This window comes from Gavia stellata, chromosome 9, assembly GCF_030936135.1.
Source record: "Gavia stellata isolate bGavSte3 chromosome 9, bGavSte3.hap2, whole genome shotgun sequence".
Taxonomy (NCBI): domain Eukaryota; kingdom Metazoa; phylum Chordata; class Aves; order Gaviiformes; family Gaviidae; genus Gavia; species Gavia stellata.
Window position 1 is genome coordinate 14,860,737 of NC_082602.1, and position 18,814 is coordinate 14,879,550.

The window sequence follows — 18,814 nt, forward strand, 5'->3', positions numbered from 1 at the left end:
GCTTTTAAAACAATAGCATACAAGGAGATTTTTGTAGTTTTCATCTGTATTTTGGTTAGCTGCTGCTCAGCTGAGGGGCCCAAGAGAAAGTGGAGGTGATTAGTGGGATAATTCCTGTTATCTCAAGGATCATCTTATACTTGCATTACGTCATTTCTGTTTGTCGCTCTGCTTGCTTTTAAAATGGCTATGAAATGGCATTGACAGGTGGCATAAATCCATCACCTCTTTTGATGCTATTTAAGAGTACTGCCTACTTACCTGTATTTTCATGTTTATGTCCCTGTTTGTTTCTGATTTTTTTTTTATTTTTTTTTTTTCTTCCTGGTGCTTGGAATACTCAAATACGCAGAACTGAATTAGTTTGACCTGCTTTCTTGGTAGGAAACTCACGCTTGAAATGAATTAGTCCAGGACTTTGTCCTGGCAAGTTGGCCTCTAAGAGCATTTTTTGTGTTCCGTGACAGCACGTTGCACAGTCGACTGCTGAGTGACCAGTCACAGCTGAAGGAGGACATGGATACCTTGAAGAGGAAAAACACGCAGTTGGTGCGGGAACATAATCATCTCCAGCAATCATGTGAGGAAATGAAGAGACTTCACGATGAGGATCAGAAAGAGATAACGGACCTGCGCAGCCAGCAGCAGCAGGTAAGCTACAGCTTGTAGTGTAAGTGCTAGAAGAGATCATGAATTGCTCCTTTGACAAGTAAGTCAATAAAACCGAATGTGCAACGTTGCTGCCTTTTATGTCTTACTCATTCTAAGACATCTGCCTTACATTTTACAGCACTAGGGGAGAAAATGAGATATTGGACACTAATTGATTTTCTATGTTTAGCTGGAGAAAAGAAAGAGGAATATAGAATATTAGGTGGTATTAAGAAATTTTGATTCAGAGATGAAAAAAGTTTATGTGAGGAAGATTGTATATACATGATATTTTTATCTTTAAGTGGGTGGAGAGGCATCAAAACCCTAACTTGAAGTTGCAAAGTCATTAAAAAGATGACTATTTTCCTAGGGTATTTTATGGGACAGGGCTAGCTTTAAACTTGTGTGCTATGTTTGTTTTTTGGAAAGTATCAGAATAAAAAAAATGATTGATGGATATGTTTTTTTGTTTTGTGGTTGTGGGTTTGGTTTTTGTGGTTTGTTTTTTTTTTTTTTTAAATTATTCTAGTGATACCATAATGGTTTGGGGAATGATGGAGCTAAGTTTGGTTATTTAGGTTTGCAGACGCTATTCAGTTAGAACAAAGCTACAGGAAGAGGTAGACTTTTCAGAGCTGTATATAACAGGCTGTCTCTAGGGCAAGGTTGGTCACATATTCTGAAAAAAAAAAGTAAGAGTAATAGTAAGGAGCAACTAACTGGTCGTATGAGGTCCACGGTTCACCTATGGAAAAGTCTGGTCATTTAGTTAGAATAGTTACAGTAACATGTGGCATAGTTAAACGGAGTATCTTGGTTAACTGTGTGTAGGCTGATTCACAGGGCAAACTTGCAAGTCAAACATTAGGCTTCAGAAGCAAAACCTATGCAAACAAAAATAATTATTTGCTAGGGTAGGAGGAGCAAAGGTCAAAGCAAGCTGGATATGCTGAATGTAGCTTTAGGAGGTGCTTGAGGGCTAGTGCAAAGAGGAGTGAAGATTTGTATTTCCTTTTGATCCCTTCTTCTAACGTTATCTTGAGAGTTCTGCTGTGAACTGGTTTAGTAGCTTGGTTCAGAAGATGTCTGATGTTCTGTGTAGCAGAAATGGTTTGCTGTGTAAACCTGGGCAAATCGCTTCATTGTTGTGTGCCTCAGTTTCCCAGTCTGCAAAAGAGAGATGTAAAACCTCCAAGAGAAGGCTAGTGTATTTTGAGGTTCTGTCCTGAAGTTTGAAATTATCTGGCAGCACAGTAGGAGGCCTGAAGTATCATTGTCAGTATTTATTTAAAGAAATTCAGTCTCATGTCAACATCATGATTAAACTTTTAAGGAAAACTATGTATGTGACTCTCAGTGAGAAAGTTGTGTAACTCCATTTCTCAGCATGTCAGAGTGAATCATGGTGTCTTGAAGGGGCACCAAGAGTCTTATCTTGTCTGTGTCATTTTTCATCTGAATTAGTCTAACACTATTTATGTTGATCTCTCTGACGTGTTGTTTCATTGTCACGCCATAGCAAAACACAACATCTCGGTGGCCTCAGAGAGCAAAACTCTTGATCGGGTTACTCTTTGTGTGGGATTGTCATGGATTTGTTGTGTAGCAGCTGACCAGCTTAAGTTTCTGCTGCTCGCTTATGAAGTTTCTTGTTGCCATGGCTGTCTTCCTTGGTCCAGCTGGGAATATTTACTTTTTCTCAAACTGGGATTTTGAATGGGAGACCTTCCTTATTACACTGCTTCCTGTTTTTGGTGTTTCTGCCTTCCTCTGTCAAATCTCTGTTCGCAAGTTTATGCTGAATTCCATCCAATTTCTAGTATATTCATCCTTTCCTTTAATTATTTAGTGTGTTTTCAGCAAAAAGACATTCCATGTATACTTTAGACAGTGAGAAGTGGTTTGTTTCTGTTTGGATTCCCAAATACTTGGTTCTTAAACTTGTTCTCAGAATGCTTTGGGAAGTAGTCTTCAGGAAAATGACTCTCTTGAGGGGTTTTAAATCAACATGTATTTACACTTTACATATGCCAACAGTTTATCACATGTTTAGCATCTCTGAAACGGTTCACTGAAGCATGCTAGCTAATCATGGGTCCAAGTCTGTGTGGGTTGTGCTACTGAATTCACTGAGGGTAGGGATGTGTGTGGAAATAGCCATGCCAATGAGACTCTTGCCAAAGTGCAGCCTTGTTCCAGGACCACTTTGTGAACAGTAACTCACTGCTTTTACATATCTCTGTTAGTTGAAGGAGACCAGTGTCAGGCTGAAGAACTTTGTCTCTCTTATCTTGCCTGTGTAGAGAAGTGGTTTCCTGATAGTGACGGTTGTTATCCGGTACCTGTGGGCAGTGAGTATCGGGCCAAGACCGGGCAGTTTCTTTTGGTCTCCTTTTCTTTTTGTCTGCAGGCATTCAGGTTCTTCCATGTTCAGGAACTGGTCGTTACTCTGAATATAAGACGCAAATGAAGATGAGGAGCCAATTTGTGCATATAGAGTAGTTGCTATGTGTTTGGCTTCAACTTTTTATAGAGCTCATGTTTTCCATGTTTTTTTCCTTCTACTTTTTATTTTCACATAGTTAGGGACATACCTTTGTAGGCTAATGTAAAATTATATAAATTCCTGGCACCTCTCTGGATAGAGCATTTCTGTTTCTTTCCACCGCTTCATCAAGGCCAAATTTCAATTTAAAATACAAAAACAGAAAAAATGAGCATAACATTTTAAAGGGGGGGAGGGGGGAGGAATGTAAGGCCTTATTTCAGGCACATTTTTTTGCCTTTTGAGAAGGAAGAAGGACTAGCTTTGCTGAAGCTCATTAGGGGATTTCTGTTGTTGCTGCTGGTCATTTATCATCAACGTTGCTATTTGCAACAAGATTCTTATGTCAATGGAAATTAATTTGAAACTAAGATTCAGGTCAGACTTTATTCATGTTTAAATGCATTTTTCTCTTCCTGTTCATATTTTATGAACAGCTTTTGAAACACAAACCTCTGTGGGTAGTTCTCAGATGAAGTACTATATCAATATTAAAATATGTGCCTATGTGTATAGCATTTAGGGTGGATTTTATTCTCTTGAAGTCTTAAATTATTTTGTTCATGGAGGATACAGGCAACCTGTCATAAATGCCACCTCGTGGCCATTTCCTAAATTACAGCTATCGTATTGGTCATCAAATAACGACTACCCTTTGCTAAAACTACAAAGTACTTTGAAAACAATGTGACTTTAATAACTGTTGGTAGTAGTTACCATTAGAGTGCACAAGTTTATGAAAATCTCTCTCTAAGTTGTGAGAAAGCAGGTTGGTTTTTTTCCCAGTTAACATTAAGCAGATATAGTAAAGCTTAGAGTAACAGTAATGCTTAGAAGAGGCTCAATGTTTCCTTAGTCATTAAAAAGAGTAATTCTTAAAATTGGTTAATATATTTTTGTTCTAATATTGTTTCTCATATATATTTTAAATTTATTGGACTGATTAAAAGCTGAGTTTATTAATACAGTTTCTGGGATTTTTTTAGGTTATGAAGCAAAATGGGTCATCAGAGATATTAAATAAACTTTATGATACAGCAATGGACAAGCTAGAGGGTGTGAAGAAGGATTATGATGCCCTAAGGAAACGGTACAATGAGAAGATCGCAAGTCACAATACGGATCTGAGCCGCCTAGAACAGGCTGAGGAGGAGAATAGACGTCTGCAGAAACAAATTGACATGTTAATGAAGCAAAGGGACACAGCAATACATTTTCAGCAGCAATATTCCACCTCTCTTAGAAGGTATAACTGGGTTTTGATACCTTCAGATATGCTGTGAAAGCAGTAACAGTTCTAATGTAGCATCTTATTTTCTCTGTGGTAGAATCACAAATACTTTTCTAACTTTTTTTCCTAAATTTTTTCTCTAGTGTGTTATCTTGCTGTGATGAGTAAGCATGCATTTCTATATAAGATTTTTCTGGAAGGTCCTAGAAAGTGTGATGGGGATGTTTATTTGGAGAAGTGGTGCTTTGTCTTGAGGATTTCCCAGTTAGGGTTTTGGAATTGTATCAGGAATTTTAACCATTGTTTAGCTCATGTGAGAAAGGGATAGTCTGCCTTTCAAGCTATGTTTATTCTTAGTTGTAGACAGAGGAGTCAAATACAACCTAAGATTTTGTTAAAGCTCAGACTTAGTGTTCCGAACAAACTCCTCAATGGGTGGTGAGTCCATCAACATATATATCTTTATTTAAATATAAAACCCAAGTCAATAGGAGGATATAATTTCTAAAAGGTGTTTAGCAAATGAAGATGTTCTCAAGCATAAGTTAACTTTTCATGACATTAGAATTGCAGACTGTGTGGGACTCCAAGGCAGAGCTTCAGAGTGGCAGCAGAGTTCACTGGATGCAGATGTCTGGGAGTCTCGCTTCTCTGGGAAGGTGCTGCTGCTATGAGCAGTGGAAGTGCCAAAACAGAAGGGCGCAGACACTATGTCACACCACACTTAACCTCTCTCAGCTGCTCCTTGATACTAAGCCTACACAGATACCCATATGGGGTAGGAAGAATGCTAATATACATAAAGACTCCAAAGAGCATTCGTGGGCGTGTTGAGAATGTTTTCACTGACATAAGTTAGGAATAATACACAACTCCCACAGACTAATGCCAAAAAATGTTGTTTTCCAAATTCATAGACTTTTAGTATTTCAAAAAGGTCAGATTGAGTTTAGATAACAAGGTACACATGAATAGCATGTACATAGGTGTGATACATCTAATTAAGTTACAGGAGAATATGAGTAATAAGAGAATGTTACATAACTTAGACTGCCATGGATTCCTGAAAGTGACGGAAAGCCTAATATATACGAAAAGAAACACTGCAACCATGCTGATACATGCAGAATCACAGAATGACAGGGGTTGGAAGGGACCTCTGGAGATCATCTAGTCCAACCCCCTCTGCCAGAGCAGGTTCACCTAGAGCAGGTTGCACAGAAATGCGTCCAGGCAAGTTTTGAATATTACCAGAGAAGGAGATGCCACAACCTCTCTGGGCAGCCTGTTCCAGTGCTCTGCCACCCTTCAAAGTAAAGAAGTTCCTCCTCATGTTTAGATAGAACTTCCTATGATCAAGTTTGTGCCCGTTACCTCTTGTCCTGTCACTGGGCACCACTGAGAAGCTCAACATATTTATGGCCTTGTGATTTAGGTCTCCTTCTTGAGGAAGATGTGGTTTGATACTGAGCAGGGGTTGGTTTTAAGAATTTCATGAAAGATATTCATGTTCCTATGAATTATTGATCCAGCTAAATTAATATAACTGAACTTCAGGAATTTTTGCCTTTTGTTTGGTTGGCTTTGGGTCTGGACTTCTTTTTTTACTTGTTTCTAGTTATAGAAACCTTTATTTTTCTTACGTTTATACCCTTTCTTCATAACCAAACCCATATTTCTCTGGGTGACTGACCAAAAATTTTTAAAATGCATTTCAGGTGAGTACACTTTTCAGAGTATAAGACCTAGCAAACTTGTAGTTTGCAGATAAATGGGTCATAAATTGCAGCTCTGATTTTTTTATTAATACCAAGTGTAAAACCAGTCAAAATAGGTTTTAAAGAGAGCAGGAAGAGTAAGATTCCAGTGGTGGCCCAGGTCTCATTTTGAATGAATCTTTGTCCTTAAAAAATATCAGAGAAGTGTGCAGCCTTTCTTCTTTTATTTATAATGTTGTCACAATAATACACAGCATATGAATGATACCAAGATGATTTAATTGGTGAATAGTTTGCAGATTACAAATTAGCTATACTAGCTATCTAATTCCTATGTGCTAAAACTTACCCTACGTGTGTGTGTCTGCATTTTGAATGTGGGCTATGGCACTTGGACAGATCTGTCTGTAGTTTGCAATTGTGTTGAAGACAAAGCAGGTAGTCCTGGTGAGGGTTCTTTTCAGTATTGGTTGCTCCTTAGAAACCCATGCTTACTGCTACTGATCCATCTAACCCTGCTCCTTGCAATCCATTCACAACAGTTGTTATAAATGGGCTTTCTCCACAGAAGGCATCTGTGAAAATGTGATCCAGCTGCCTGTGTTTCCTCCTTAGGAGGCAGTGCAAGGTCAAGCAGGACCAAGGTGTTTCAGATGGAACTTTGCTTTCAGTTTTTTATGCAGGTTTTTATCACCATTTAATGTGAATGTCGCTCTGTGGCAGAGACCTTCCTTTCTGATCAGTTCCCCATGCTAGTATGCTTGTTGTGGTTTGGTTGTTTTCTGGTGGTTTTTTCCCTTCTTACTGATGACATGGTTTTTTGTTTGGCAAACATTGCCTTAAATCTTTTCTCCTCCCTTCTCTCCTGTATCTTCCCAGTGTTGTCCTTGATTTGACCCCCAAATAGTTTTAAAATGTACTGTGAGTTCTTACATGGGAGTGAGGTTGTTTGGCATAGTCTCTATCTTTAGATTTCTGATACATACTTGTACTTCTGCTATAGCATATTCTTCTTACCTTCATGTTCACAGCTCTAAAAAGACAAAAGAAATCCAGATTGTAATATGTTAGGTCTTCTGTACTGCCAGCCCAATGATGTCTTAAACTGAAGAATTTCCCGAAAGGAGCAGGGTGATGGTTTTGCAATTACTGGCAGATGCCTCAGTAGTGCTATGGCAATGCTTTGAATACAGTGAGACTTTCAAGGAAATATTTGAAATTGGGTTTACAGCTCTCTCTTGGGAAAGGTCAGGCAACATGCTGGATTAGACAAGAAATTGCACTTTTAAACAGTGTGAGGTGAGTGTGTGTGAAAGAGACAGAGAACAAAGTCTGCCAGAGGTTTGTGGGCACCTGAAATTTAGATAACCCTAAAAGGCCATCAGGTTAGGTACAGTGTTTCCATCAATGGCATTTACCTGGGAGTTTTGGAAAAAACCTGCAAAGAAATCTTAGTGTCCAATTGTGGTAAAACACTGCTCTCAGGAGAAGTTCCATTTCAAACCTAATTGTGAACTTGTCTGTGGAATTATATTCCCACTTTTAAGAATGCTTTGTCAGTATAAACACAAAAGTTGCTACTTTTAAATTAAAATTTTTATGTCCTTTTTTTGATTGTGCCATACTTCAGTAGGTTGTAGTGATAAAGCGCCTATTTTTTCACCTGTGTTAAATTTAAAAAAAAAACCACTTTTGGCAGTTTAAGATATTTTGCATTTCAATTTTACTGGATGACCTACTCATGAAAACAAACAGTAATGTTTGAATTATCTGGTTTTAGTTCCATTGTCTGCATTTTTTACTGTAACCCCACTTTTTTCTCCTCTAAATTGTCCATTACCAACCTTGTGGCATATCTGGGCATGTGGAAGTTGTTCTGTTTTTTTCCAATTTCTGCATTTGTTTCCCTTCTTCCCACATGCCTGGGAGTGTGTGTTGGGAGAAGGAATTAACTTCTAAGATGAGCAGAGCTCAACGTAATACATAAGGCTAAACTTGTGCTATTAAATAATGCAATGTTTTGCATTCCTTTTAGAATAATTTGATAGAAATTTACTTTTAATAATTAAACTAATTTTGAATTATTTCTAAGAATTTTTGTTTCAGTTCCTTAAAGAGGTTCTCTGATACTCCTAAAGGTTCACTAATATTCTTAAAGTAATATTTAGCCTAACTTTTATTTTGCAGCACTGAGAGTACATTGTCTAAGATGTCCTCTGCAGTTGTGTTTCACTAACGCATGTTTTTGGTTATCCAGCCAAATCCTTAATGTATGAAAAAGGAAAATGAGGCACAAGTATATTATTGGCATTTCTGCTTGGTTTTAGATTTGAATCAGTACAGCAGGAACTAAGCAACGCCACAGCACAAAACAAAGAGTTGCAGAGAGAGATGGAGCGATTACAGTCGGAGGTGACAAGGTTCAAAACAATGCAGCTGAAAGCAGCAAAGGATGCAGAAAAATACAAGGAAGAAAGGGATTCTGTTTTCAATGAATACCGCCTCATAATGAGTGAGAGAGATCAAGTAATTAAAGAGGTAGATAAGCTTCAAACAGAGCTGGAGCTTGCAGAGTCCAAACTGAAGAACACTTCTTCTGAGAAGCGAGTGGCTAGTGAAGAGATGGAAGCTTTAAGACAGGTACTAACCTATTGTTTTGATGTGGAAGGGGAATGAGTCTACATTGTTGATGCTAGAATCAGAAATGTATGACTGATTAATGGAAAATAAGAATGCACTGCAAAGAGGAAATTCCATGCTGATGTTTTTCTATAGCAGTCCTTATTACTATCTATTTATTAAGATTGCATGTTTGAATAGAGTACATGTCAGTTGAAATTTGCTATTCACTTGACTTAATTCTGTTCTGCTGATTATAAATCTTCTTTTACTGCATTAGTCTTCTATGCCTTTTCAAGTAATGATCTCTGTAATAATATAGCTCTAAATATTCATTACTTTTAACTTCTAACCTCTACAGGTACCGGTGGATACTATCTACTATGACTTAAGACGGTACATGATAAAGTAGTTTCAAATGTTTATGTAAAGCCTGTGCTGACATGCATGTTCTTACTCATTTGCCCTCCTTCTGCCTTTAAGTTAAAAAGGATATTTTGAGGATTTTTCACTAGAAGTTAGGCATGCCTTAAAGTGTGTAAAATCAGAACTTTTTCAGCAATATATTCTTGAAATGCTTATATAACAACCATGTTATAATAAGATTTCCAAAACGCAATTTACTGCTCCGTTTCATTTCAGCTGACATGCATTGACTTGACCCTTTGGTTTACAAATACTTAATTTAGCATGAAATAGATACAAGCAAATGTATTCCATTGCCTATAAATCTCATTTTACTTTTTTCACAGCATTACATCTGAACAAAATGCTCTTTATGAAAAATTAAGGTGCAGAGCTTTTTTAAATCATACCATTGTTGAGGGACATAATGTGGATTGTGACGTACGGCATCAAAGCTTTTAAAAATAACTAAATTCTGGTTTTAAAAATTCATAGTTTTCAATCCTGCATATCTGCCAGCTAGGTAATTTAGCTTCTACATGTTTCATACTTGTTCTGTTTTCATCAAAGTCATTAAGGCAATGGAAATGTCTGTTGTTGATTTCAGTGGAATCAGGGTAGCTAGTAAGGAATACTGATGGAAATAGCCACAATTAGTTGTTCTGCTCCAATTCGTTATATCTGTCATTGTGGCACACTGAGTAATTTGCCAAAGTGCTTTAAGGGGCAGGAAATTAAAATTTTGAATACACGGGTGTTCCCTCCTACCTAGATGACTTGAAGGGGTGTTTGAATAAGAACAGGAAAGAGCCTAGGACTGGTGAGTGAGATGCTGGCAGGGCACAAACATGCATTTTTCTTCACCCCCAGAACTGGCCCATGAGAAAGCAGAAATAACTACTTCTATAATGTACTAAAAAGTGTAAAATAGCAGTACTGTGAGTTTTCGTTTGGTTCCTGTTTTCCTTTCCTGTAGCTATGACTCTTCCGCTCGTGAGCAGGTATGTTCCTATGTCACATAGTGCTGGCTTGCTGCAGCTGCATTCAATGCATAAGGGATTTTCTAGCTCTGGTAAGGCAAATGTTTGAAAGGTTGAAAAAATTTGTTGATCAAGTGATACATTCACTTGAAATAGTATCCTGAAAAATGCCCATACATAAGTGGGATTATCCTGTAGGTGAATAGTTGGTCTGGTGCTTGCCAAAATGTAACTTAATTGCTCTCCTTGTGATTTATAGCAGCTTTACATGCCCTGTAACATAGTGCCCATTGACTGACTGAAAGAACACTGAATCCATTTAGGTTGTTTTAAATGTAGTTTTTTCTGTGAAACTTGTGTTTGCTAGTGTACCTTTTGTGTCCCAAAGAAATGCAAAAGCAACTGAAATGGAGAAGAGGTTGATTGAGGTTGAAGAGGCATTATATCATGAGCAGTTACTGATGAGGTCAGTCAGTTAATTTCCTAGTTAGATATTTAAGCTTTATTGGTCACACATGCCCAAACATAATGAGTTGATTTACATACAAAATGTAATAATTGTCTGGCATTTATAGATGATAGAAGAAATCTCAGGATTTTGCACTATGGACAGTTTTGGATTAAGTTCTCGTGAGTTTGGCCACTCAAAGCTAGAGATTAGATGTTACAGATTTCTCCCTTTACTTGCCTAGTGGTGTTTTTGTTTGGCATAATCTTTTGCTCCAGCAAATGCTCAGAATGTCGTGTTTCATCTCAGTGGTAGTCAGCTTTCCCCTCTGTTTAATAGACCTGTTGTATTTCATCCTGTGTGAGGCTATTGCACTATGCTCAGATGTGAGAACTTCCTACAAGCATGAGAATTCTTCACAAATTCAGAATCGTTCTTCAAACCAAACCACTCTTAATGTTTCCAAACAGAAGCTGTTCTAATCAGCGCCAAATGGCACATTGCCCTGTGCTGTCATGCTGTAATATTGTGCAAATGTCGCAGGAAAAAGACAGAGGTGAAATTATACTGCTGCCCACTGGAGGCAATGGCTGCTCTTATTCAGATAGTTTATATCGAGCATGCTGGAATAAACTGTGGCAATGTGAATTTTTTGCAGTCACCTTAAAGTACTGTAAATTCCTGTTTAATGAAAGGCTTACTGGGAACTTTCCCTCTGCCTTAATACTTGATGATTCTCATCTCTGCTGCATGCTGGAAAAGACTTAATACTTTTGTGTAAGTTTTATACATACATTTGAATGCATGTTTTATACATACTATAGTTAAGCTGTGCAAAATGTTGCTTCCAATACTAAGACTTCTCTGCAGCACCATATGGGTCAGGGATTTCTCTCTTCAGAGGTACTGAGCAACGGAAGCTCTTACTGATGTTGAAAAAACTTGAGTGCTCTAGTAATTGCGATTCACTGATATGTTTAAAGTTCACAGAGTGAGTCATTAATTCTAGTGCTTGTCTATTACTCTACAGCAAAAATACCTGATTTAATACCATTGCAGAACTGTTTTAACAGCCTGACCAGCCTTAGTTAGATGCTGTATCTCAAAACCAATTCTGTTAGTACAGCAGAATGCAATTGTCATCCATGCTTTAAATATTCAATCTTATAAAATCAATAGGAAGCCTAGTTTAAACTATTTTAAAAGGACAGATTGTATTTTAGAGCTACATTTTACTCATCTTTTTTATTATGATGCCGTTGAATTTCACATTTAATAAGATGTTCTGTCATTCTGCTTTACAGCATACTGCAGTTGTATCTTTGAACATTCTGTAGTTTGCACATTGGTGTCTTACTGGCATGTGACTTTAATGTCCCTTTAAAACTTACGAGAAAGTGGTAAGATACTTACATAGCTGGGTTGTCTAAATTATTTCAGTCCCATAAAATCGAGGCGGTTGCTTGAAAATATTTGCAATATATTCTTACCCTTTGCCATATTTAAACCCTTTTTTTGAAACACCAGGTCTGAGTAGTTAATAACCTTCCCTCATTTAGGTTCCTCCAAACTGTGAGTGCTCCTAGATTCTTGCTTACTTTTGACATAGCACTGTGCTAATGTGATGGTGTGATATCTTTAATACCACATTTAATATTCTTTGCTAGTATTTACTTGTATGTAGTGTAAGCACAGTCTGTTCTGCTCCCATTTTTCAGAACATTAGTGGTAAACTTTCTAGGCTTCTAAGGTGTCAGTGTGTATCCAGTTGGAAAGATTAACTGTTTCCTTGTGTACTTAACCTGCTGCAAACAATGGATCTTGTTTTAGGAGCTAAACTCAGCTCTAGTGGAAAGAGATCGAGCAATTTGTGAGAGGAATGAGTTGCTGGAAAAATACTGTCATGAAGTGAAGGACAAAGCTGAGGCCCAGAAGGAACTTGACCAAGCTTGCAAGGATATAGAGACAGTGAAAGAAGAAAGAGATGTTGCCAGGAAAGAGAGAACAGAAGCTATCATCCAGAGAGACCATCTGCTAAGGGAATATTATCAAGCCCGTCAGGTATTGCAAGTCTTCACAGATGACTTTTTCTTAGCTTCAAAGGCTCAGTAATTTTCAAGAGATTAGTTAAAGGTCTGGGCACAATGGGTGTCTTCCCCCTTTTCCCTGAATCACTCTCAAATACCTACGTATAAATGCACGTACGTTCTTCAAGACATAGTGACAGAACTTCTTGTTTGAAAGAAATAGAATCATACTTCATATTAAGTTTCTGTTCATAAAAATAAATGGCAAGTAAAATATTGTGATGCAGCAGGCGGCTAGGCAGTTTATTACCTGCTGGTAGGCTTGTTGCCATCTTTAACGTGTGTTGTTTCGCGCCTGTGACCTGCTCAGGACGTTAGCTATTTCTAATACTTCATAAAGGAAGTTAATTAAAGTGTGATTTGTAAATTTTCTAATCTGTGCACATTCTTAGTATAAATATGCTATTCTGACAATTTATGTCTCTGTGTGGGTCTTTCTTACAATTCTGCACACTTACTGATGTTCTTGTCTTGTGTGCGATGCTAAACATCAACCCACATACAACTGTAAATGCTTACATATAATGTAGTATGAAAATGCACAGTAACACAACTTGTCTGCTCATGAAATAACTAAGGAATATGAAACTATTTAATATTAAACTAGATATTTTGGGTTGTTTTCATTACACTTGTATTCTCTTTTCATTGAATACTAACCCTTTACCAGTACAAAAAAATTTTTAGTCTTGCCTGTCACACTGATTTACCAATCACGAATGAGTGTGTGGGGAAGCAATTAAATTGTGTTTTCCATTGTACTGGAAATAAATCTTTTATTGTGTTTGGTTACTCATGGCCAAACCAGTGGGATTTTGGAAACTTGTGCTTTTCTCAAGGTAGCCGAGTAAGCTTGGGTGAACTTTGCTGTGACTTAGCAATGGACCCGCTCAAATGTCTGTTTCTTGATTTGAGTGGGTTTTTTGATTGTCTTTTTCCTGCCAGTGGGCTGGAAGAGAAGAAAGTGATCCTTGGAAAAGAAAGAGACAATCAAAAGGCCAGACATGACTCTTCATAGCCTCTGTTTGGTCTTTTTTGTTGCAATTTTTATTTTTTAATGTTGAGGTGAGAAAATAAACCTGGGATTTAAGGTTCAGTGCTCTCTTATTTTTGAATAGAATTATAACTCATTTAGAGAAAAAAAGAACCTTTAAAGTGTGTTAATTGCGACTTGTTAATCGTGACTTAGTAGTCTCTCTTTGATATAGATGTATTCAGGTCTTAAAAACATTCCTCCAAAGTTTAATCAAATGACAAGTCTAGTCAGAGTCATTAGATTTATATATATTCTTGAAATTAACCATACACAGTAGTTTGCAAGCCCATGGCCTTCAGTGTTTGTGGTGGGCTGTACTGTTGTAGTTGGCTTGTGTTTATTGTGCTGGAAGCTTGGGGTATTCTCTGTGTATCCGTCTTACTATTGTCACCATCTCTCTTGTTCTCTAATTCTCATCTAAAATAAGAAACATCCAAATAAAACTTTTTTGGAATTCCATTGCTCTGCTTTGGAGCTAAGGGACCTGTGTGAATCACAAATCTGTATTGTGAACATGTACATCTAGTTGTCCCAGGGTAAAGAACAGACATTAATGCAGCAAATCTCTGTTGTAACTACTTATATTAGTGTATCTGATTTCTAAATATCCTTGAAGTTTTTTTTCTGTCTGCTGAGCAGAACAAGATAGAAGCATGGCATGTCATGTCTGAAATACAAAATGTTCACTGATGTTATTTTGAAGTGAGGATTCTTACTCATGTAGATTGCATTCACACAACTTTGTGCGCCACAATGAAATATATTACAACAGTTTTTATTGCCCCCCGCCCAAGTTGCCATTAAGATAAATGAACATTTTTCATGAAAACATGAGAATTGAATACATCAGGTAACACACATATAGTAAAAGCTGTTTGTGCGTACTTACCTAAAAATTGTGCCTAAAATACTTATCTATGTTTCTTAATTCCTAGATACAAGATTCTGCTACCCTAGACATAGAAAGAGCAAACAAAGAAATTGAAATGCTTCGGAAACAATATGAGGCAATGTCACAAGAACTAAAGGAAGCTGTTCAGGAAGCAGAAGTAGCCAAGTGTAGGAGAGATTGGGCCTTTCAAGAGCGTGATAAGATTGTTGCAGAAAGGGAAAGCATACGGTAAACGAATGCTAGATGGTACATGAGTGATCTTTGTAACACCTTGTGTGCAGTTGATGCAATTCTAGGACTGGCTGGGTTTTGCTAGCACTTTCTTCAACTTCTTGGAACTTCTACATTAGCTGTCACAGGGTGACTTTTTTTTAAGTTGAGGATACCTTACAAGATGCTTTGCTTTGTCTGTGCTTTCATACCCATAATATGTCTCTGGTAAATACCATAGAGCCTAACAGCACTGCTACGTAAGAATGACAAAGTATGCATTCTTTTAGGCATGATATACCTAATCCTGCTGTAGCTATGGTCCTGCAAGTAATTCTTTACCTGTGGGGACATTTCAGAAAAAGTACCTAACATATTTGCTACTAAACATATGTAAGGAACTAAGGGAAAATACTTCTATCAGAATTTTTTTCTGCTAGTTTAAAGAAGATAAGTAGAAATAAAGTTCTGAAAGGGATGAAGAAAGTTTCTGTTATCTTGACAAGCTTTTCCTTAAGACCTAGCATATGTAATTTTTTTCTTCCTTATTTTTTTTTTTTTTTGAGAGAGAGATCTTTTGAAACTGCTTTTTTAAATTTTGCATTAACTATACAATGGGGTAAAACTAGTTTGTTAATTAGATAGGGGTTTAAGTAACTAAATGGAGACGACTTTGCTTTTGAAGGACTTTGTGTGACAACTTAAGGAGGGAGAGAGACCGGGCTGTGAGTGACTTGGCTGAAGCTCTTCGCAATCTGGATGACATGAGAAAGCAGAAAAACGACGCTGTGCGTGAACTGAAGGAACTGAAGTATGTTAGAGAAATGATCAAACTGCATGGAAGTCTGTGATTAAAAACTTCAGTTTGTTAGCTGTGTTAGCAAGTGAATCATATGCTGTTATAGCTGTGGGGCAGCAGGTATTCATGATATTCTATGTAGAAACACTGCCTATATTTTTAATTATCGTGGAAATTATTGTGGTGGGCCGGATCGTAAGTCTTACTATCTTAACCTTTTTATCTTATTTATGAGACATATATTCAAAGCTTTGTACTGTGGAGATACACTTAAGCAATATGGGATTCATTCACTGAAGTTGGATTAACTGCAATTTAGTTCCTCCCAACTGTATTCTCACTGGTTTATGAATGCAAGGAAGATGTGCGTCATACATCATCTCAATGGGTTGTGGAAGAGGTTTTGCTGTCAGTATTTATCATGCCCCACTTGTTATGATCATACTGATGCAACTCATTTGAGGGTAAATTAAATGCATTTTGGGAGAAACCTAGTTGTGCACTTCAATCATGTAAAAATAATGCAAAAAAATTTAAGACTATGTTAGGACAATATAAAGAAAGGAAAGTCAATTTGATAGCAGCCTTAGAATATTGGAAAGATCGAAGCATGAGGCAAATTTCTGGCACAGCTTGGGTTTTTTGATTTTAGAAAACAAAATGTAAGGTATCTCATGATGATAACTTTATGTTTCAGTTCATTTAAAAGGGTTGACTATGTCTATAAATAATTTTTTTCTCTGTCTAGGGAGAAGATGGAGAATCAGTTGGAAAAGGAAGCCAGATTCCGTCAGTTGATGGCCCATAGTTCCCATGACTCAGCTATAGACACAGATTCTCTGGAATGGGAAACAGAAGTGGTAGAATTTGAAAAAGACAGAGTAAGTAAAAAACACAAACAAAAAAACATTGTGTTATATATTGGATAGCTTTGAAGTCAATTATAACATCTTGATACTAGGTATGATTAAAAATAACTCTAATGTGTATTTTTTTTGGTTCTTAATTGTTGTGGTGCTAGGAACCACATACACATATGCAGCAAGTACGGTAATGTCTAGATGAAAGTAGTTGACAAAATCAAACTGTTATACACAGGCTTTGTATTTTTCTTCATAAGAATTATAAATAAAAATAGTTCCTCCATCTGACCTTGCAGTGTATCCGGGCCCATGTGCTATCAAAAATGGTTTAAGTTAAACATAGAGTGTTCTTAAAGTTAGTCATTCATTGCAGAAATGGCAGTGCTAAGGCAGCCAAAACTTAAGATGTGATGGAAACGCTGACATGAAAGAGCCCAGTCATCTACTCTTACAGGCAACATCACTTATAATCTATGCATAAAATAGTTAAGCTTTTACGTGAGGTTATTTCACCTACTTTTGCTCAGATTCAATGATGAGAAAATTTAAAGTATTAAAAATATTTATTCATGATGAACATATGTTTTAGGGCAACATTGTCCTTCAGCTTAAAAATCTGGGATGAAAGGAGATGCTAATCTCCCTTGCTTGTCTGTAGAGGGAGTTAAATCCCTTTTCCATTTTGGCATATTAAATAAAGTTCTTATGTTTAGCTTTCCCAATAACCTCTACATCCTTTCATTATTCTAGTAGTGCTTTTCTCCATTTAATTTTATTTTTCTTCATTGTAGTCTAGAATTTTTATTTCACTGCTTTGTATGCAAGTCTTGAATGCTGTTCTATTTGAAATTTTTGGCTGGCACATCACATTGTTTGCTAATAGTCATTTTTTTGATCACATAGAACACACAGGTGGTCTTCCAGATTGTGTTTCATTTATAACGGCTTCTGCATATAAAAGAATTTCTTTCTCATTCCTGAATGACAAAGTTTGTGATTTATTGCTGTCAAATTAAATCCCTTTTATTTTACTGCAATATTTGGCGTCATCTTTTTTATGCTTTTCCAATCTGTCTGTGTTCTGACAGTGCATCCCAACAGAATCACTAAGACATTCCTTTTTTTATACTAAAAATATTATTTAGTATTATTATATATTGAAATATATAGATTGAAAAGACTATATGAACTGAGTACCAATGCTGATCCATCAGGACCACCATCTTTAATTTCTTTTTGGGATAACAATTCATCTTTCACCATGTTTTTTCATCTCTCTTGACCAGCTCCTTCATCATTGGATTTTGTGCATTGCTGTCTTCTCCATTTTAACTGATAACTAATAATTTCACTTTTCTGTTGTCTGGAAAATTAGTTAGCAAGTCTAGCATATGCTGTACCTGTGGTAAACAACATCGCAGCCTGATGAATTTTCCATTCATGTGCAGTTATTTAGTTACTCTTTACTTCAAAGATTGTTCTAAATGTTTACATTATTGAGATCAAATGCTCAGACTTTGTAATTTGAATATACGTTTCCCTTTCCTAAACATAGGGATTACACTTGCTGCTATCAAATTGTAGTAATAATATTGTGCCAAGCTTGATTAGATATATGGGAAAATCCTTGCTGACCTACCAGCATTTGAATTCTAGGATGGAGATTATAGAGTTGAATAAATTTAAATCCTTTTATTTTTACTTCCACTTCACCTGTCTGCTTAAGCTCATGTTCTACATAATCACTCAGCTCACAACTGAGAGAAATAATACTCGCTTTTCAGCTCTGAGGCTGTGCAATGATAAATCAGTTTGTGATCCATTGGTCCCAGTTTATTTTCTTCGATGAGATTTCCTACAGTGACCTTGCCATGTACCAAAGCAAACACTAAATTAAAATTTCCCTGTTTCGTTCAATGACTGATTTGTTAAAAATGTTTATCACTTTTCATATCAAGGATGATCTGTTTTGGGCCAGGGTTGGTGAAATATCGCCTCTAATCTGTGTTTGGAAATGGTCCTCCATAATGTTAGAGCTTTCATTCCTGTTTACTTCTGGTCTTTAGCCATATCAAAGCAGATGTCTTTCTGAGTTGATCACTAAGACACAATGCTGTTTTCTTGCCTTTACAATAGCTTTTTCCCCAAGTAATGCCCATTCTTGGGGAACATGTCCCTGTTCTCTCATTACACATCATACCTTAAACAGGTTATGTGTGTCTGAAAGTGCTTTCTTCCATGCTCTTCTGCTTTTCCATTCCTCTTTGGTGAAATTTCCCTTCTGCATTATTTCATCCTTAATCTGAGAGAGAAGGATCATTCTACTG

The 18,814-nt window shown here is 36.9% G+C and overlaps 1 protein-coding gene across 1 annotated transcript in view; it reads left to right on the plus strand.

Moving 5' to 3' along the window:
- Positions 1-18,814, plus strand: part of DLG5 (discs large MAGUK scaffold protein 5) — a 110,711-nt gene that overhangs the window by 61,375 nt on the left and 30,522 nt on the right. The window contains exons 5-10 of the mRNA XM_059820925.1: positions 468-651; positions 4,186-4,445; positions 8,476-8,788; positions 14,659-14,843; positions 15,511-15,636; positions 16,373-16,505. Of these exons, the coding sequence (XP_059676908.1) occupies positions 468-651; positions 4,186-4,445; positions 8,476-8,788; positions 14,659-14,843; positions 15,511-15,636; positions 16,373-16,505 (1,201 nt within the window). The remainder of the gene's footprint in view (positions 1-467; positions 652-4,185; positions 4,446-8,475; positions 8,789-14,658; positions 14,844-15,510; positions 15,637-16,372; positions 16,506-18,814) is intronic.